Source organism: Plutella xylostella, chromosome 17, assembly GCF_932276165.1.
Source record: "Plutella xylostella chromosome 17, ilPluXylo3.1, whole genome shotgun sequence".
In the NCBI taxonomy this organism is placed as follows: domain Eukaryota; kingdom Metazoa; phylum Arthropoda; class Insecta; order Lepidoptera; family Plutellidae; genus Plutella; species Plutella xylostella.
This window is the reverse complement of record NC_063997.1, coordinates 4,307,940-4,330,010: the sequence shown is the minus strand read 5'-3', so window position 1 is coordinate 4,330,010 and position 22,071 is coordinate 4,307,940. Positions and strand designations below refer to the sequence as shown.

At 36.7% G+C, this 22,071-nt stretch overlaps 2 protein-coding genes across 3 annotated transcripts; one reads left to right on the top strand and one right to left on the bottom strand.

Annotated features, from left to right (window-relative positions):
• Window positions 1–863: 863 nt before the first annotated feature.
• Window positions 864–4,314, top strand: LOC105396442. The gene is made up of 2 exons (XM_048626857.1): window positions 864–1,154; window positions 4,150–4,314. Exons 1-2 carry the CDS (start codon window positions 872–874, stop codon window positions 4,281–4,283), a joined length of 417 nt encoding a protein of 138 aa, XP_048482814.1. The 5' UTR covers window positions 864–871; the 3' UTR covers window positions 4,284–4,314.
• On the bottom strand, window positions 1,396–21,931 carry LOC105395753 (lysosomal-associated transmembrane protein 4B). 2 transcript variants are annotated; one of them, XM_048626856.1, is made up of 6 exons: window positions 21,683–21,931; window positions 8,859–9,114; window positions 8,459–8,535; window positions 8,231–8,242; window positions 5,614–5,809; window positions 1,396–2,486 (listed from the first exon to the last, which is right to left on the bottom strand). In XM_048626856.1, exons 2-6 carry the CDS (start codon window positions 9,028–9,030, stop codon window positions 2,386–2,388), a joined length of 558 nt encoding a protein of 185 aa, XP_048482813.1. In that variant the 5' UTR covers window positions 9,031–9,114; window positions 21,683–21,931; the 3' UTR covers window positions 1,396–2,385. The 2 variants fall into 2 exon arrangements, with proteins under 2 accessions (XP_048482813.1, XP_011566028.3); XM_011567726.3 differs by lacking the exon at window positions 8,231–8,242.
• Window positions 21,932–22,071: the final 140 nt, after the last annotated feature.

Here is a 22,071-nt window from a genome sequence, read left to right as displayed (position 1 = left end):
ATTATTGACCAGCCAACCGCTAAGCCTGATGACACTGATGAAGTTCCGCCCTCTTTCCGCCTGGTATAAGTAGTCCAGGTAACGAATAATTTTGCTCATGCACCCTATACCGTGAAGCCTAAACTCGTCGTGGAAGAAGGTTTATCTTGCCAGATAGATTCATACATAGTTGAAGATTCAGTACCATTCGGTATTAAGTGATGGACAAACCCTGCAACGCTTCCACTACAGCTTCCACTCCTAACCCTGCCTCCCCAGGGCTTTAAACCTGATCCTCCGGCGCCTGGACCGGCGCTGCTACATCGTGTCGGAGGCGCGGGACCTGGTGCTCGTGGACCAGCTCTGTGCCGGCATGTACCGCGAGGCAGTCTACATCGCGCGCCGAGGGTACTTCGCTAGGGACATGTTTATGGAGCATAGTGAGTGGAGATATTCAAGTGTGTTAGCAAACACTATAGGTGTAGAGCTGTGGGTATATAGAGCTTAGTTGTACCGTGTCACTAGCTGACGCTATAGGTAGAGCTGTAGATTTTTCACCGTGGTGAAAGTCACCTCCGTTACCAAGCTACGGTAAGAATAGGGAACAGGGTGCTCGAGAGGTACGATGAGTAGAATTATCATGGTACTTACTACAGTGTTTCTAAACCTTATCCAAGCCGATCCGCTTTCCCAATCACTCGATTCACAAAGGGGATCGGTAAAAGCTTTTGGAAAGCCATTAACCATTGACTTATATTATATTACTAGCATTAACTCATAAAATGAAAAACCTAGGTCTTCCGTCAAACCATTCTTACGTAATCTGCACGGTAGGAGTAGCTACAAACCACTGAGCATAATGATGTCTCAATTTCCAGTAGTGATATGCAGCATGATGGGCTACGAGGAGTTCCACCGAGCCTCCTGGTACCGGAAGGTAGCATCCTTCGTCGACAACATCGGATGTGCCACAGAAAGCCAGAACTTCCTACAAACCAGCCAGAGAGTGCGACTCAACAAGGAGTATCCGAGCCATATCCTCGAGATTATAGAGAATAGGTTGAGGTCGCATCTGATGAACGATAGATGCCATGAGCATGTTATCACCTTGTCTATGGTCATGATGGCGCAAGCTATTCGACATTCATTGTTCCACCTAAAAAAGAAGCCTTCGGGTAAGTTTTAAGGTGGGTACTGGCCAATGTTACGAGGTGTAATGTAACATGTTAGACAGCGAGCATTCGTTCAGTCAGTAGTCAGTATAGTCAGTACGTAGTGTTACGGGGAAACTGGCGAGATTTTAGAACACAGCGTTGCGTAACATGCTCACTGGGAATGTTACATTACAGTCTGTAACTTGGGCATAGACTAGTGTATGACTTGGGTCAGTACCCAGCTTAATAAGTACATAGTTGTTTTGTATTAATTATACTTTAATTATTCTTACTTACATTAACTTAACGACTATTCTTTGTTAACATCAATATAAAAAATAAATTAATAAAAATTAACTTCAAGAGTTAAGGAAGATAGCTACACAATAAATTAATATCGTAATTATTTGGTAACTTAACTTTATGTATCGTATTTTATTACATAGTTCCTTGTTTTAGTCTTTGACACAATCAAAATAGAAAATTATAAAGATTATAATATTTATAATAAGTCTTTGTAGAAAAATTGTTATTCCTGACTATTTGTGCAATGGTTTCGAGAAAAAAATTTAACCATTTTAGCTATCCAGTAGGTGATAATGTTTGTATATTTTGTAAGTCGAGATTACCATATTATGAGATTCCAACCAAACCATTCAGTGGCAAATCAGAAATTGGAATTAAGCAACAACACATATTGCTAGGCAAATTTTCTGCCGCAGTATCTACAATAGAATTTTTAAATTACATGGATATTGGTAGAAAGAACCCTATTAGTTGTAAACAAATAATTTGAAACATTCATCACTAGAAAAAAAATATGAAATGTACTTATCTAGAAATCTAGAACTTAAAGTTTTCAGCGATACACCAAAGGTTTCAGTTGCAGAAGTTCTGCCGATAGAGGTACTTTACTTCGTTCCCATCTTGCAGGAATATGCAAGATCAGAACGAAGAGACCAGATCTGAAATGTAACTGTACATATTTTTTTCACAAACATATCAAGTGGACATAACATCTTTCGAGACACCTAAAAGTCACCATCTAGCCTTCCTTACACTGAAAGACATAGAGATTACTTTTGAACATTGCCACCAGCGAGCGCCGCTACACGGATTCGTTATCGACGTCGATAAACTCTTTCAATACACGTGCCCCCAATCACTGCGCCATATTAATGACAAATCGCGGTATATTGACGTTTATCTACGTCGATAAGGAACCCGTGTAGCGTCAGCAGTATTTCCATTTCTACCGCCTGTAAGGAGCCTTGCGGTACCGGCCCCTCTCCTCATCGTCACGGACGTCCAGGTAGTGGCTGAACACCACCGTCCACAGGTACAGGTAGAAACCTGGAACGAGACAAACATAATTTTAACACACTTGTTACAAGAAAAGTCATAACTGACAAAAAAATACTAGGTACTTGTCAGTCAATATCATCATGACTTTCATGACTGACATTATCATCAATAATAGTAAGATGATGTATGTGTCGCAGGCATTTTGTAAGATCTCGCCGTTTACATACGGCGTCGGCAGTTTACAAACGCTCGCTGTTTTGTAATATGCCGAAGGCAATATGTATATTGCCGTGTCATTTTATAATATGCCAAAACATTTCATTGACAATCAATAAGCCGTTTACATAATGCCGCGGCAAATTGAAGAATTTAGTTCTGGTTCTTATCACGCGCGGCGCTGTTGATCACGACAACAAAAATTGCGTCAAGTAGTGGTTCTGTAACTCAATAAATACTCAAAACAGTGCAAATATTACGAGTGTAGAAGCATTTTCACCAAATAATTGTGACTTTAAAGTCATTTATTACAGTTCAAGAGCAGTAAAAATGCCGTAGACAAACGACAAAGTTTTTGAGGTTATCCCGCACCTAAAAACTACTAGGTTATCCATAGATCCCGGTGTACGGAGGACATATGCAGGATATTAATTTAGAACTTCATAAATTGTTTAGTAAAGGGTTTAGTGTTTTCTTAAGTTTAATGCATTCGAGCACCAGTGTTTTGTTTTTATCTGGAAATGCAGTTTTATTGTTCTGTGTAAATGACTACGTTTTTTTATTAAAATGGATCTTTTTATTAAATATTACTTATGTAGTACCTACTTTAGAAAACAAAAGTAGAAAGTCTTAGTTGAAATCCTGAAATAAAGTCTGATTTTTCTATTTGTTCAAAGTTCAAACTGTGTTTTATCATGGTCACCCTAAAACTGCAATTAACATCGAATTCAGAACGATTGAACGAGTTATCAATATGCCTTCGGCAAATTACAAAACAGCGAGCGTTTGTTAACTGACGACGCCGTATGTAAACGGCGAGATCTTACAATTTGCCTGCGACATATGTACCTACTTAACTTAATTAAAGCAAAAACTATAAGGATGAAGCGGTCTATAGGTGAATAATTATGATAATTGTATGCTCCGTAGAATGTCGATATTACATAACTCCATAGTGTTATGGTTAAAAAAATATTATATGTACTTAAACTCGGAAATCATCATCAAATTATTATCCTAACTAATATTATAAATGCGAAAGTAACTGTGTCTGTCTGTCTGTCTGTCTGTCTGTCTGTTACTCTTTCACGCCAAAACTACTGAACGGATTTGAATGAAATTTGGTATACATACGGTATAGACCCTGGGAAAGAACATAAGCTACTTTTTATCCCGGAATTCCCACGGGAAAAACCTTTTTAAGGCGAAGCGAAGCGCGCGGGAACAGCTAGTAAATTATATATATAGAATGTAGATTAAGTCGTAGCGTAGAAATAAATAATTCTTTGTTATGTTAACATATTTATATTCATAGTTCGTATGGACTTCGTTAACTGTGTAAATCTGCGGTTTAGATTAGTCTGTGGTTAGGTCAAATTGTACCTTTACCTAGTTACGAGTATTTGATACGTTTTATTCAGTTACCCACATGGTACCTAGGTACTACGTATAGTCTGAAATTTCAAACGTTGCCATTAAAACTCTTATTTTTCAGGTGAGAACCTCACTTCCACATCGACCTCGACTAATGGACGATCTTCGACCAAAATTACAAGAAAAACCCCGACAAGACTGAAGAAATTAAACCCCACTTTGATACAACGCAGGCAGTCCATGATGGTTTTGTAATTTATCAATTAAGATTATTTAGATAAGTTAAGTAGGGTGTTACCTAATTAAGTAATAAATTATTGTTAAGCTATTAGGTACAATCTTGTTATTGGTTACAGATTATCCTATCGTCCACTAGTAGCTTTCGCGTATGAATCAGACCCACCTACAGTATATGGTCAGAAGTAAAGATTACCTTTGTTAACACGTTCACGGACAATCCGTCGAGGGCCGTAATTAAGTATCCTTGTAATATGACTACGCGCCTGTGGCCGTCCAACTTCTATTGATTGAAACGGACGAACCGTCAACAGCCGTATCATTTTCGTATTCTTAACAGGAGATGCATGATTTAGTGTCGTATTGTGCTAATTCATTTGTTTGTAGGTGTCATAACAAAGAACTTGTCGGGGTTTCTTTTGCACACACATAAGTGAACTTTATAGTGACATACCGCCTGTCGCCGTAACCGTTACAAATAAAAATAACCTTCCAGAAGTTTAGTGTCACGGCGCGCGCGTCGCGGAAATGTTGTGTAGTACGGGTGGTAGTCTGGTAATTTTTGTGGCAAATTACGAGGTAAATTAATAATAAATCGATAAATATTATACTGTTTTGCATATATGATACCTACCTATTCGATTCAAATACTATAATTACTTAAATGGAACAAAGAAAAGCAAAGATATAACTGTAATGAGGAACTAGAAAATTTTAGCTTTTGTCGATGAACCCTTTTGTTTAATCTTACTATATCAGCTTTATTTATTGTAAATAGCATGCTAAAAGTGGAACTTTGTATCTGAAAAACATCCAAACCTATTTGAAAATGAAACAGTCCTTGAAAAAAACTGGCGGCTGCCGCCTGTAGCCGTAGATGTCACTATACGCATTGTTGGATATGCATGATGTGGCGGACCGCTTGTAGACGATACCGTCTATGGCCGTAACTGCCACATTACGTAAATAAAATATGTTGAGATACGGCAATACGTTTCAAGGCGGAACGATAAAATGTATGGGATTTTTAGGTGTCATATCAAAATATTTTCCAACCATCAATTGTCCGTGAACGTGTTAATTTAAATGTCACAGCACCGTACACATCAACGTAACGTGAGCGGATCGTCACCGTATCGCCTTTCACCCGAGCTTATCCCTTTGTCCGATTACGTTACGATCTTACGATTCTGTGTGTGTGCTATGGATGTTGTAGGAGTTTCATACAAAGAATACTGAACGGATCGAGTTGATATGGTTACGATCCCTTTCCGAGTCAATATGTGTTGTGTTCCTTAATTCAAAGATAACACACACATGCAGGGAACAATCCCCATTAAATACTCACACAAGTACAGCAGTCCCCCGACTAGTATGATAGTAGCCAGCACGGTGTAGTCGGGCCGCTCGCCCTCGGGCCTCTGCTCATCCTGGGAGTCCCCGTACAGGTAGTAGGTGATGGAGGTGTGCAGCACGCTGATGAGCAGACCCACGGCCAGCACGATGCCCAGGACCACCCACGGAAGCATCAGCCAGGAGCGACGCTGGAGTGAGAGAAGAGGAAGTGAGCATAGAGTTTTTGACCATAGATTAGTTAGCTATGAATGAGAAAAGAGGTTGGGAGTGCATGGAGTTTTTAAGGGAAGGTACTGGCCACTGACGGGAACATTAAGTTTTTTATGAAGAATAAACTATAGGTGAGGGTTTGTTAGGGTTTGTCATCGGCCAGGATTTACACGGGAGAAAGGAGGATGTAACCATGACTGATGATTAGTTTGATTTGAATGAAGGAGAAGGGAGTGCCATGGAGGTTATTTCATCCCATGTTTATCAAATTTTAATTTAAGTATACGTATTAGTTATTAGGTAGGTACATGTGCCTAACTGCCTCTGTGGTCTAGTGGTAGAAGCTTCGCTTCATGGCCCTGAGGTCCCGGGTTCGATTCCCGGGTGGGACCATCAATTTGTGTTTCTAAATTGTGGTTCTAAGTTTGGTTAGGACATAGAAGGCTGATCACCTGATGTCCGAAACAGTGTAACGATCCATGCTGTCGGATGGGCATGTAAAGCAGTCGGTCCTGCGCCTAGCTCTCTCCAGTCGTGTCGGTCAATCCGTCCCATTGGGCTATGAGAGTGATGGAACAGAGAGTGCTCCTGTGTACTGCGCACACACTTGGGCACTATAATCTACTCCTGCGTAGATGGCTGATCTCAATTGAGATTGGCCGCCGTGGTCGAAATTCGGCTAGGAGGACATTACATTACATGTGCCTAATAAAATTTATTGGAAAATCTAGCTAGTTTTAATTTAAATTTAGAAATGTGACGTGATACATTCAATACAACTAAAGCTTGTGCCTTGTACTAAAGTTTAAACATCTCTACAATAATGGGTGCCCATTTTAATAGTTGCAAGATTTTAATTTATTCGTCTACAACAGTGTTTTTCAACCTTTTTCATGACGCGACCCCCCTGGTATTAAAAAATATTTCGCGACCCCCTTGACCCTTCGGTTTTTATTAACATGTAGGTATGTATGAAGGAGCCAATTTTTTTTGGGTTTTGTTTTATTGGCTACCATATAAAAAGTCCAAAATATAGTCAAAGTATCTTATTAGTTATGTTAAATACAGCGTGTTGCAAAAAGGGTATACTTACTAAGCCGAAACCTACATGTGCAATTGTGCATCATGGTATATCTAAGCCCGAAAATGAAATCAGAATTTTATTTCAAAACTTGCGGAAAGAATACCCTTTTTGCAACACCCTGAATAATTCAATTCTGTTATTATCAGTCTCTGGATTCACTTTGAAAAATCTGAGAAGAGTTGTTAATTTATACGTTATTTTGAAAACCATTATATTGTAATACAGGTAATATTATTACTTATTATTTTCTGCACTCATTGGAAGCAAAAATGACCTGAACCAAAAAATCAATCAAAAAACCTTCTCTAATTTAATAATTTACGGTGAGAGGCAAGATGAAGTAAGAGTAGACTCAAGCTAATTGTATTCTTCTTCTGTATGTAGGTATCAACAAAAGATTTCTCGGAAAACTACAGATTTTGGCCAGATTTAGTAGTAGTTTGCTATAAAAATCCATTCTCGCAAGAATGGGGTAAAATATATGCTGATGATCGCTGATCTATCTAATAGAAATATTAATTAAATTAATTGTCTTTATAGTATTTTTTCACTGAAGTATTAGAATTTTTCCCTGAACGTCGCTTCCTATAATGTCGCTCCTCAATAGACGTCTTACCTGCATTCCCATTACATCGCTCTTCATCTTACTGTTGTCCCAGAATGTCGCGTTAACTTATGGTACAGTCATCGTTAGTCTTTTTCAAACAATATTTTAAGATTGCTTAAAATTGTTCTTATACAGGGTATTGCAAAAAAGGTATACTACAAAATTCGTGAAAAAAAATGATCATTTTCTATAGAAACTTAGTTGATCACATGACTTCTTAATATGGAGAATATTTTTTTTTTCGCGTATTTTAAGAAATCAAATTTATTTGTTTTGTATTTCTACTTATTATAATTTTTATGAAAATTCTGACTCTGACAGTACTGATTCTAACCATAAATGTGGCGCGGTGTGCCGGGAACCACTGTGAAGCGAGGAGCGAGGTATTGGGAATTGAGGTAAAACGCAAAGCGACATTATCGGAAGCGACGTTAAGGGAAACATAAATTCGCCAGAGGTCGAAAAATCGTTTTTTCGACCTCCGGCGACCCCCCTACAGAAGCTTCGCGACCCCCCAGGGGGTCGCGACCCACAGGTTGAAAAACACTGGTCTACAATACTAAAATTAATACACCACTAATTAATATAATAAATTATTAAAATGTGTGTACGATGTTCTAATTACGAGTACAACATGCCATAATCATGCCTGATTACATCGATTACAGTTGATTACAATCTTTATTGCTACTTAACTACCGATTTTACCTTATCAGACTTCTGCGTAGACACATGTAAACAAAGCATTAAGATTAATTAACCATTCAATCAATCAATAGAACTAGGTACTGATGTTACCTATAATTATTTTTATCAAAATTATACAGGGTATAGCAAAATTGTTAGGTAAGTATAGTAATCCGAAAGAGGTTCTCGCAGGAGGTCATTCTGAACAAATTTTTCTGGACAACTTTAGAAGAATTGAGTGTCTCTTACCTTGATTACGGCTACTATGAGTAGTCCACAGATGAGCATCGTGAAGCAAAGGTTCACGGTGACGATTATCTTTGGAACTGAAATAAAAAGAAATAAGGACACTTTAATTTCTTCACTTTAGAAGTTGGTATCATGGTTAAAACTTAATAACTCCCGAGTTTATTGGTCTAGAGATGATAAACCCCAGACTCCCAAAATGTTCCGTTTTTCAACCGTAGTGAAAAACGGGGTGCAAGAGATGAGCCACCTCGAATGACTTCTCAATTCAGCGAATGACCTTTCACTACGGTTACAAAACGTAGTTCTAAGATTTTCATTCTTCGATGTAGACTGTCACCAATACGCTAAGAATAATTAACATTTAATAGCAATAAAATACAACACCAGAAACTTTACTCACTGTCATGCTGATCGAACGAGGCTATAAACGTGCTAAACTTGACAGTATTCGGCGGAGACAGCCACATGAGCAGTATGGTGGCGATGGACATGATGATGCCCAGCACCCCGATGACGATGGAGCCATTCCTGGTGGAGACGCAGCAGCAGCACGAGTGCAGGCGGTTGCACATGGTGGCGGCTGATGATGATGAGGCAAGGGAAACAATTGACGGCGGGAGGCGGTGCTTATTTCGCGGGCGGTGCTAGCTGCATTTCTGGAAAAGGAGATGTGTAGTGGTTAATTATTGGAATGGTGGTAGTCGCGTTCGGTAATTTCTTATAAAGAGGAACATTGTTAAGTATCAGCACCATTATTATAAGTACTTATTACACTATATTTAATAATGATAAGGAGTAGGTATATAGGTAGTGCTGCAAGACAAATTTAGAATTGGGTAAGATTTTATATTTTTTGCTCTTTTGTATTGTACCTAAACATTTATTACTTAGCCACTTCCAAGACGGTTAATTAACATTTTAAATTCTGCTAACCTATGACTAAGACACAGCGTAATAAACATTTAAAACTGATTCCGGTAATCAGCAAACAAGTTTTTTGGTTCGTAAAACCCCAATCTAACCCGTTTCTAGCATGGCGTCTGTCAAAATTATACATTTATTTAAAATAGCAATGAAACCGGTTATTTTGGTAACGGTGGAGGTGTCGCCACGCTAATGAGACACTCCTCAGAAATAGAAGGAGGAAGCGGACGCGCGAGGAACAGACGATTGACGCTGGAATATTGGGTAACACTTCTGAGAAGATACGACGCTATACGGAAGTTTGGCTACCGTGAAAACGACTACTCTCCCAATGCGTCTAGCTATACATATAAAAATATAAGTATATGTATTTTTGGGTGCAGTAGGTATTGAATTTTAATTATGGCATCCATTTTGTGGGGAAGCTTTGTTGTGCGGAAAATATCGGCAGCAAAACGTATTATCTACTAATATTAAATTTACCCACACTTAAGTTTGAGCGTCGTTCTATGTTCTTACTTCTTACGCTTTAGGGAACTAACTCATTGAGCATTTTTGTTTAACCAAAATGACTTCAAATAATGGAAAATTCTTCAGAACTGGATTGTTGAGCACTGGGACAACTCAAGCTTACGAATAACGTACTCATTTAATATATTATACTGAGATATACTTACGTCTTTTCTAAACTATGTTTAAGTAGAAAAAATATACAATAAACAGAGCTTTTCTAATCACAGGGCAAGCGTACCCTCTATGTCTCTATTCAGAGTATTCAAAAGATACGGTCACGAAACAATTCTAAAGCTCTCATTCAATTATCAAACCTATTGCTCAACAGACTAAATCCTTTTTATAATGTGCTCGGTATTAACACTAATAGTCATTAATATAATTAAAAAAGGGGTTTAATGCCTATGTATTAAGGTTTAAACTACGGTGTAGTATAGACTGTAAGAGTATTACTGTTAATGTGGTCATAGAGACAATGAAACCATTATATTCCCACAGGTCCACGCCCGAATGTATGAGAAGCTGTGATACGCTTCAATTCACTCGTAAATCTTGTTTCAGATGTACAGTCAGCCAAAGAGATACCTACATAATATCTATACATTTATGTAACTTCAACCATCCCAGAGCATTTTTTTTATATTATGATCTACTGAAGTTTTCCATTTAGGAATAATTTGGTGCTATATGTATGTCACTAGAAAATCTTCATTGGTCGCGAATGTACCTGTACAAATATAATATACCCCTTTTACAAAGCCCTCCTGTATACCTGTGGTTGGTATAACTAGCTGGTCTAATGGACTAAAGGGCAATGGGCGCATCGGATGCCCAACCTGGCATTGGCCTGACCTAATTCCACTATCAACATCGCGAAGGTAGGTTCTCTAGTGCAAATACAGGGTGGAGAAAATAATCCAGGATTAGTTGGTTTTTATAAATTTACTGGTTATTAATTTGTCTGTATTTGGAAAATGATTGGTATGGCTACAATCTGTTAATTGCTATTTAAATTTAAAGGAAACTAAGTCAAACAGACTACTTTAGCCAAAAACCCATCGCGAAAAGAAGACAATCAGACTGACAAAACTATCACGCAATGCTAACGAAAAACACCTGGAACATACTGTATATTGTAGAAGAAACCCATTAGTCCACCAGCGGCGCACCCTGTAGCATTATGGTGAAAATTGGTCGAGGTCAGGGATACACCCTTCTGGAAAACTGGGGACTTCCAAGTAAGTAGGTATACATAATACATATACAGGGTGTTAACTTAATTGCGTTGGAGCGGGAAATGGTAGATACAGCTGATGATACTGAACACGATAAGACATAAAAAAACGTATTTTATTTGCTTTAAGCTGACCAACATAAAACAGTTTTATTTAGTACATTTTAAAATTTCATAGTCACCCTATTCAGGTTTAGGTACGTTTGACAGAATGACCATGAACTTGAAAGCCAAGATCAAGGCCAAACAATTCAAAGCCAAGGTCAATAAAAAAGTATGCGTGCATCTGCACCACACTCGTGGAGCTACATCGTCAAGGTACCTACCGAGATTTTGGGTACTCAAAGTACCCAATCCATTGTAGACATTTCATTTTACTCCATAAGTATCACTTTATTGATACACAATTATCTTTTATGAATACAGAACATTTTCATTTTATGCTTCATAACATAGGTCACACGTATTCACGCACAGCACAACATAAAACGAAATGAGGAACAAGGCTTGATAATCAAAAGATAGAATTGTAGGTACCTTTTCCCTTTTAGGTAATACTTAATTGTAAAAAATGATTGTAAACAAGTAAACAACAATGACTGACTGACAGACTAGATCCACAGAGAAGGTAATGACTATCATAAATACTCGATGGTTATGATACGCGAGATTGTTATTATTCTACTGGTATTTAAAGTGAGGCCATACTTATTATAAGGATTCCCGTACTATTCGTCATCAAAGACGTCTCAATCGCAAGTACACAACACAAATCGAGATGAGCGAGTGTAAGTAAACCAATTCGTCATTGAAGTAGACCCTGTTATCATCCTGTTATGCATTGTGGTCTTTTAACTTTAGCTGCATACAGACCGGCCAAACGAACGCCAACGAACGGGTTTTGTTGACCTTCGTTGCTCAATCTGCCCCTGTATTATGTATGATAAATGTCCATCGGTGGGCGTTCGTTGGGCCGGTCTGTACGCATCTTTAGGTAATAAAAGAAAAATAAAATGTGGTGAGTATCAAGGGTGAATACTAAACGCTTACCTTATTCTGAGTAAAAAGGTTTAATTATTGTTCTGACCTCCTAGAAAGTCATAAATTATATTCTGTACGATCTATCAAACTTTATGACAATCAGCTGTTTAATTGTTGATTAGTATGTCATTAATCACCATGAATAATTTCAATTTTATTTAATAATTGTTATTACCTACTGTGTAATTAATTACAATCATAGTTACATCAAATAAATTATGAAAAGTGAAGTTGATAACAAATTTACAGTGTGTGTTCTTTTGCAATCGAATGTCTCATTGGTTATGTGTTTGTGTAGGGTGACCATGTTTTTGATTAAGGTAAAACTTTTCACTTTACTTTAGACTTTAAACATAAATATTCGAGATTCTGATGTTTTTTTTCTTAGAAACGTGCTTGGTTAGACTAATACTAACCCCCATTTCCCGCTCAAACGCATTCTAGTTAACACCCTGTATAGGTACTAACATGAATACCTCTAAAGGAAATATTTGTATTGTGTAAGCATAAAATACGTAAGTAACTATGCGTAAGTAGGTTCCAATTATGTTGGTCAAGTTAGGTACTAATTATATTGTTTAACCATAATAATCTCCTTTCGCAGTCCCATCTTTGTATAGTTACTCATATAAAAAGATAGATAGAATATGCGTGATAATTATGTGCTTAATCTTCATCTGAATTAACTATATGATAAGCTATAAAGATAATTAATATTCGTAATAGATTAACTTTACTAAACCAGTGAAAGAAAAAATAATCTCCCATCCTTTACCCTTTGCCAAGTTAGTGTTGTTGGACCATAACAGTATAGTCTATAGAAGTTAAAGATAGATCTGTGTTAGCAGTTAGGCGCGTTGTGCAACATGTTATGGCGGCCTATGTCGTTACTGGTAAGTCACATGGGGACACTCCGGTTACTGATAAAACGTTTAGTTTGAACGATTACTTAAATTATTCTTCGTCCAATTGGGTCAATGACAAGACAAGGGGACTGCAGTCCGATAAGAAGTTCAGCAGAACGATATAAGTCCAGAATTTTGAAATACCTTCCAATTCCATTTTGGTGTAATTATTTATTTTCTAGTTTTTGATGTCATTATCACAACCCATCATTTCCCCACTGTTGGGGCACGAGTCTCCTTCCAATGAAGGAAGGGTTTTAGGAGTAAGAATCGGATGTGTTTAGTTGTTGATGTAATAATAATCAAATATCCCGTCACAACGGGAGTCTCGAGTGGCAATAGTGATCGTTACGGCTCCTGTAGAACTACTGTTCAACTACTAAAAACTCGTCTAACTCCTGGCGGGTTACTCTATATGACGACAAACTAAGTTTTGAATCACTGCTGCATGAACCACGTCTCTATATTTTTTGCATTAAACGTGTCGACAGTTCTCTTTAGTAAGTTTTTCGTCAGTATAGAGTGACCCTCTTGCACTAACGGTATCGGGCCATCTACGAGACGTGATGAGACTCGATCTTGGACTATCTAGCTATACATGCATACGAGCATTTAGGTATACTTGATAATAATAATAACTGTATGTTACCCAGTCCATTTAGCACCCCACTCCATAACCCTGTATTAGTTTTCTCCATATCCTACAATAGTCCTGCACTAACCGGGGGTTTTCCTTGGGTTTACTTCTATAGTTTTCACAGGGAAAATCGTTGGTTAGTGTCACATTTCATATAGATTAATGTTGTCAAAAGGGCCTCTACATGTTGGCTTCGGCCCCATGCACGCCTTCCAAATATCCGGGACCCCATGGTCCCGAGATGGAAAAACAATAACTGTATTAATTGTTGATGTTATAAAAAACGTTTAATTAACAGACTTACTATTAAGGCAGTATTATCCATATCCCATTGTTAAGAAAGTACAATACAATAGCTCAAAATTTACAAAACACGAAACACTGGTTCCTTATTTACTTCAAGTGTTTTTGTCTATTCATAACGTAGCTGTCGGTACAACCAAAACATTAAGTATTATTATTTAATTACCATTACTACAGTGGGTCGGTGGATCTTGGCACGTGTCCTCACGATGATCTTGTATCTTCACATTCACACACTAAACAAATATGAAGGCTGAACTAAACAAAACTGTTTTTCTTTGTCATTGTCATCGCTAACAACTATAGGTCGAAATTATGTAGAAGGCCTATAATGCCCAGCAGTCGACTTCTAAGCTTGTAAGGGACAGTGGGTCTGTGTATTCCTCTTGTCTACATAATATATTTTAGTTTAACATAGTTGTTTAAAAAATTATTTTGGCTATGAATATGATGAATAGGGACCATTTGAAACCAGATATATATATTTTAACTGAAAACAGCAAGCGCATGTAGTTTTAGAATCAGTCGTAGTATGAGAATTTTTAAAATTTTATATATGATCATGGGACACCCTTTTCAATACAGAAAGTAACAAAGTTCTATAAATAATAAGTGTTTCGTAACTGCATCATAAAATGATGCAACCTCATAAATTTACATTCAAGTACTCTGTACAGTCTGTACGCGTCGCTTCTCAGTTAAACTTCGATTAAAAGACCATCTGTAAACGATATACGGAGTTCTGGAATGCTCCCACTTGATCTCGAATTATATAGAATGTAGAATACCTATTTATTTTCGTAGGCGTAGATGTATGAAAGGATTACATTTCAAACATCATAAGAAATAAAATAGATCAGCAAAAACATTACATTTTAATTTTAACTATGGGTATACACCTGCAATAAAGAATTATTATTATTATATTATTATTATTATTATATTACGTTCATAGGTTCTTCTATTTACTAGGAGTAGCAATAGATAGTAAGTTTTTGAGGGAAATTGCTGTAAAGACTACATACAAGAGAAGCGATCTATAAGTCTGTGTTAAAACGACTGAAAGGAAAAATTTAGTTCTATTATTAGAAGCGATGAAGCGTGGATTCTATAAATAGGTACGAGCAACTGAAAATACATAATATTTTAACTGCCATCGGCATCGTTGATTGCTAGACCACGCACGTCACAAAAAATAAAAAAAACTTTGTCTTTTAAAAAAAGTATTTTAACGAATTTATTTTTAAAATTACGGCGATGAATATTACTGACGACAGATTACATCTTCATCAAGCAGCAAATTGGGGCAGGCCTATATTTAGGCAATTTCCATAACAGATTATAAATAGCTATGAGTACTGCAACTCCGTTACGCCCTCTTCTACACTCACGCCCAAATGCGTAGCTCTGTACGCATGTGTGGGGACGCCTTTATACACAGTAATTTGATACTATTACTGTAACACTGTTCGATTGTACTCTTAATTGACGAATCAACTGCACCCGATTAGGTACTTTCGTATGTGGGACATCGATGCAATTGAAAGTTTAGGGACTATGAATAAAGTAGGTAATTGTTAGCTAAGTACAGCTCGATCCAAACAACTTGATAGTTCCTGAAGTTGGCTGCGATTACACTTTGTGCTTTGTCAGACTAACCCGCTGTCAATATTTGAAAGTGTAAATAGGTGGATTGTAATTTTGACAAGGTACAAAAGTGAATTTGCTTCATAACTTCTTCTTGCACCTATTGGGAAGTTATTAAAACCATTGTTTTAATCAAAACTAAATCAATTAATTAGATACCTACTCGTATGTATGAGACTTATCTCTCTTTACTAAGGGCCAGTTTTTTTATCCCTATTTAGCTCAACCAATGGTCAAAAATGGCTACTATTGGTTAAAAATCAACGAAATTCGTATGCAGATGTCATGCTTGACACGTGACTTGACTAATGGTTAAAGTTGACCACGGATCAAAAAACCGGGCCTTAGAGGACTAGCTATGTAATTCACACGTTAGACAGTTAGTCTAATGTTTAGTCGACAAACAGTGAATGATGTATTTCTATTATTCAAGGGTAACGTGTGTTGACATCGTCCCACTAACAATGGCTCAAGGTGTGACTTCAAAGCAGTTTATGTAGGACTTACTTTGATAAGAAAGTTATTTAAACTGTACACACAATAATCTTGCTACACAGGTCCCGATGCAATATGCGGGCCAACTTAGCCTACCTACGACGACGTAATTCACGTGACGGTCATGAAAAGAAAAAAAATAATAAAATAAAAAAAATAATTTAAATCAAAATTTAATAAGTAATAAACTATCTTATGAATAAAAAAAAGTTTTATCAAAATCGGTCCATTTCTGGCGAAGACATCGGTGGAAAGTTGGAAACACATAGAACATAAATAAATAAAAACATACAATACAGACAAATTGAGAACCTCCATCCTTTTTCAAAGTCGTTTAATTTAGAAATAGTTCTTATGACAGTGGCTGACAGGAAAGTTGATAAAAAGCGTAGCACCAGCAGTAGCTCCCACACTTCTTGATATGATGTATGACGGTAGGATGGTCGGATTCAATTAAGTAAATTTAGTTAAACATAATTATAAATTAATTTTAAAAAAACAGTTGACGTGGAATCGGTGTTTTTCCAAGAATGTGGCTACAGAGTCGATAAATTTTGATTATTTTGATGGTAGTAGAAGTACTTGTAAATGAAGGTGAATTTTAAAGTGGACTCCGACATAATCTTTCCATTCAATCTAGGTAGTAGGATAGTTTTAGTAATTTAGTTGGATTGGACCAGACACACCCTCCAGATTGCGAAAATTGATGTTGGCAACTGCACTTAGGACCACTTTATAATACTTTATTTAATAATATATGGCGTCATCCGATACACGGCCATCCGACTCCAAACTAGGCAGAAACTGTAATATGGGAATCGGACATGTTATACATATATATTTAGGTTGCCTGTAATTCTGATTAAGTACTGATTATGATGGTCTATTTATTTAACCTATTAAACTAGAGATAATATTCAAGGTCTTTATAAATACCTATGTCTGTTTATTACTAGTGATGATTGCAATGGAATTAAAATATAGCTATTAGGTCATTATAAGTACTTACATCTTTTTAAATGTTAGATAAGTAATAAAGGTAAACAGATCATTTTTCAGAGGAGTGCAATAATATCTCACTTTATCACTTCACTCTAATATTATAAAAGCAAAAGCTTCTGAGAGTGTGCATGTTTGCAAGTCTTTCACGAGAAAATTTTGTACGTTTTTCCTACTTAACTATGTAGGAAGCTAAAATAATTCAAATTTAATTAGAAATTCCACCACAGGCAAACTTTTTAAGGCGCAGCGAAGCTTTCGGGTAATCTTGAGGTTGATACTATTGTATCTGCGGCCAGTGACCTATTAGTTACGGAATTAAAACAAAAAAACTCTGTCATCGAGGCAATGAGTCAACTGGTCAATGCCAACATGAAGTGCAGTCACGATCATGAACGAGGGTTGCAGTACCGTAAATGGACATAGACCTCAGGACCGCCGACCAAGGCTAGCGAGGAGAGAAAAATGCTCGATAAATCGCGGTTTGTTGAGTCAAGTGTGGATGTTGCTCATTGTTGGTGCACATTTATTTTTAAAATATTACACTCACGGGCAATGAAATAGTTCCACTCACAAAAAGCCGACACCAAACGACCCAAATTTTTTCTAACGATTATTTAAAATTTGAACCACATAATTATGTGTTTAGTTGGTAATATCCTGATGCTCCGTTAAATGAACTTTAATGTTGCAGAAGACGTCATAAAGCTAGCTTTTTCCGTTTAGGAGTAAATGTGTGTTTTTCTCAGTGGAACCTTTTCATTGCCCGTGAGTGTAGTTAAGTATACAACCAATAAAAATCCACCCTGTGTAAGAGTTTGAAAGTGTTTTTTTTTTTGACAAAATACTTTAAAATAGGATAGGTACCTAATTTAAAAATAAATTGCGGCAGAGTCCAACAGTTTACATACAGAATAATGACTCTGACTTGTCGTGACTATGGTTTAATTTTATTTCATCACACAACCCAAGAGTAATAAAATAACAATAATAATTATAGTCACATTTCTATGAAGTAACACCGCTGCCGCTGCCGATGCCGATGCCGGGGCATGACTCAGCGACTGCGGTGGGCCATATGTTCGATGACTCTGTGCATGACTGTATCACTGTGTGAGGTTAATTCGTAGAGTGGATAGTAGCCAAGTCGGACGCATTGTTATTATCACGAATGATTGAATGTTAGTAATATATATCACAGTTTTTATAATCTTTAACACTAGGAATGCTTAACGGAATTGGATTAACATAAGAATAACGAGGAGTGCTCTAGAATCTTCAATCAAATTATTATTTTCTTATACATCGTAATAAAATCTGTCTCATTCAATTCTATATAAATAAAACCAAATAGAACATTGAACACGTAAGCAAATAGAGGTTATTTATACGGCTGAAGAAATTTTGATGAAACCTGAGTATGAAACGCTAGTCCACTAACATCCGTGTTCCGCAATATTCGGTCGACGGTAAGAGTTTAGCACTAACAGTAAACAAAACAGTAAGTGTACTTAGAACATTTAGCAAGAAAGTGCTCTAATAAGTCTAATTAGTCGGTTAATGACTGCAGTTAGGCAGTTGTTTCATAATTTGGAACGCAATGGTACGTTCGATGAATCATCTCGTGATGATGGATGACTCGGGGAAACAATTTTTATGCATATGTATAGAGGATGGTTATGAGTGAAAGGTTGGTTTCCTCCGAATAGAAATTATATGTAACTTAGTTATTAATTTAAACTCTTCCTGAAATATCTGTGTATGTAAACAATCTTAGTAGGTTGGCTGGTAGAAAATGCTTTTAGCATTAAGTCCACCTTTTGTACACTTATGTTATATTTGTGCAATAAAGTATTAAATAAATAAATAAATCTTTACTTAAGTGCCTACATATTTAATAAGTACTTCTAGCTTATAGCAAACAAATAGACTAGGTCCATTAAATTAGCAAGCACTAAAAGACCTAAAAGTCTATTCGGAAAACATAATACTTACTTACATGTATATCTACGTCTTTTTTCAAATAAGTTAGTAGTGTTCTAAACAATAATGAGGCAGTACTTAAAAGTCACATTTCAGGCATACCCATACCAAAAATAAAGTGGGCCTAAAGCAAGCTTAAAGGCTCCCATACAGTTAAATTGACAGTGCCATAGAGAAAGCTCGGATACCTACCCAATGTAGGATGGTTTCGAACATGGAACACTATGTTTATACAGTGACAACCATACAAGGAGGTGGAAGTAACTTCACGTGATTTCACGTACCATACATTCACTTGTGCCTAGACCTGGGAACGCATCTAAGAAGCAGGAAAAAATAGTCCTCATGTTCGAGTAATAAGAATCAAAGTTGTCGGACTAGACCTCAAGATACCGGGGACAAGGGATATGAAAGAGGTATGCGCGATAAGAGTTAGTTGTTCAAAGGAGTTTCGTATCTGTTAGTAATGAAATACGATACTCCTTGGTGGAATATGTGATGGAATCTGGCTGGCTGGAAAGAGGTTTTCTTGGTTCCATGTGCACTTGTAAGGAGGAGAAAAGTAAAAAGTTGCTGCTACTGCTGATGAACAGTAAGGAAAGGAGGTGGTATTGACTCTTTAGTACAGGAACGGTTAATGAAGACTAACATTATTATTGATTCTTGAAAAAAATAAAAACTCTACAATATTTTGTAATTATACCAATCAAATCATACAAACTAAGCAAATAGCTCTAACTTCTCTTTGGTGCGTCCAATATCTCCCAAAAACTCCGAACAACAGGAAGCTAATGTTTGATTAACTTTGTACACCTCTGTCGTTTTATTAAACACACCTTATGTCTTTCTAATAAGAGGGAAAATCGATTGAGATATTGTTCTTCATGGTTGTCCACGTTTTTGGTAGCTACGTGGGCACACAGGTACGCATTTTACTCCCACGCATATTTCCTCTTGTTGTGAATTGAACCTTATTGTAGGGCAATAAGGGTGTAAATGGGTACTGCCCACCGTTTGTATATATTTGACTCAACACCTACCAAGCACCAACACTTGTGGTCATGGATATCGGTTTATCAACCAACGCAAACCAACCATTGACACACTTTGGGTTAATTTTCATTATTTATATCAAGATTATATAGATTTTATCGGCTTTAAGTTTCTAGAAGACTAAAGGCGTTTTAAAAATACAAATGAAACACATCTTACTCAATCACAATTTAAACCCTTGCCTATGTTTACTCGCTTCATTATCTTCATTTTATTTATCTTCTAAATCAATGTTTTTCCAAATAATTAAAAAGACCGATAGAAAAAGTTATTAGGTACACAAGTTATTGCACTTTACTTAGGCATAAGTACCATAACTCTTATCGGAAATTATTAAAAATTCAGATTCTGAAAAAAAAAGGAATCGTGAAACCCAAATTGAAAAAACCTTATTCCCTTTCATGAATTTCATAAAGATTCCTTAAAACACTCGTTAAAATACCGGAACACATACAAAACTAACCAACTTAAAGTATCCCTCTCATGCAATTCTGCACATTGATGTTAATAAAAGTAATAATAAAAAAACAACAGACATCGACATTGTAGCAGCGAAGGTCAAGGTGGAGTGATGATGTCATTGTCAACGTAACATCGCTCGTCCCATACCGTTCTATAGGAGACTAGCCGACTTTACACGAAGTATGGAAGCAATGTATGCAGTTGTGATACATATTATTGTAATCAGATAGTGTGAGAGCAGGAATTATGTAGGAGGCTGTGTTATTAATATGTGAGCTAACTTCTTAGGAATTTACTTAGGTATATACATATAGAAGCATACATACTTAGTAGCTGGGTAGAGTGTGTACAATAGTGTACATAGTACATAAATTATTATTCAGTGTGTGAAAATTATTATTATTATTACTAAGATTATATCTATCAACCTAGTATGCAAGTATTTAATTCAGTTTTAAATATAAATTATTTAGATGCCCAATGCCAGATGTTACTATTTACATAATTTTCAATTGCCTCTACTCTAGCTCAACTAGCTCTACCTATATAGAAAGATAATAAAAATAGTATGATTAAAATTAGTTATAATTTTTAACCTTTATGCGTTTTCCTTCTGAAGTAGAAAACTCTACCATACGATACGGTATCGTAATTTATGTCGAGCTTATCAACATCCGTGTACGTTGCCGTAGGTAGTTTAATCCCAGTACAAGTAGGTACTTTATGGGAAAATTGACCTATTTTCTCATTCGATCGCCAATGTAGAGATATTTACGGAGTCTAGAGGTAACATACGGGATGCTGCGAGTTACGGAATTATTAAAAATAACCACCGACTCACGCGCTCAAGGTAAGGACGCAATATGCTGAAACGGATCAAGGTCTATACTCAATTGAACACCAGAACGAAATGGTTCATTAAATCAACATGTTTTAATTATTTACACACGTCTTATTATTACAGATACGAACAAACACCCGCAAAACACCTCTTTTTCATTACTCACTGTAGTTAATGCCATATTTACCTTTGACTCTGGCTGGAAAATTAAAAACAAAACACTGACAGGCACTTTTTCACTTCCCAAACGAAAACGTCACTATTTTAAAACAGAAACTTTTTTCTTTTACTTTTTAATTTCAGTGCGCGGGAAAATCACGGTGAGAGCAAAGCGCGGGAAAGACGCGCGGTGCGCTCGCTAGCCGGGGATATTCTGTTTTCGTCGGTGTTTGTGTCACGTCACGTCACTCCGACTCCGTCCAACATTGAATGTTTGAATGAACTAGCCTCGAACGTATATTTTCAAGATAACGCCTGCGATTCAAGCTCCGGCAATGGTACTGGAGTGTGAGTAATAAAATTGTTTTAAGTTTCATGTTTGTTTTCCCTAAAATAGTTTTATTAACTTCTCAGAAT

Excerpts from the sequence above, each read along its gene's own strand:
- LOC105396442 (XM_048626857.1), top strand. The coding sequence starts at position 872 with ATGATGGGCTACGAGGAGTTCCACCGAGCCTCCTGGTACCGGAAGGTA. Across the intron at positions 1,155-4,149 it reads CCTAAAAAAGAAGCCTTCGG|GTGAGAACCTCACTTCCACA; the intron begins GTAAGTTTTAAG and ends CTTATTTTTCAG.
- LOC105395753 (XM_048626856.1), bottom strand. The coding sequence starts at position 9,030 with ATGTGCAACCGCCTGCACTCGTGCTGCTGCTGCGTCTCCACCAGGAAT. Across the intron at positions 8,536-8,858 it reads CTCGTTCGATCAGCATGACA|TTCCAAAGATAATCGTCACC; the intron begins GTGAGTAAAGTT and ends TTTTTATTTCAG. Across the intron at positions 2,487-5,613 it reads CGGGGGACTGCTGTACTTGT|GTTTCTACCTGTACCTGTGG; the intron begins GTGAGTATTTAA and ends GTCTCGTTCCAG.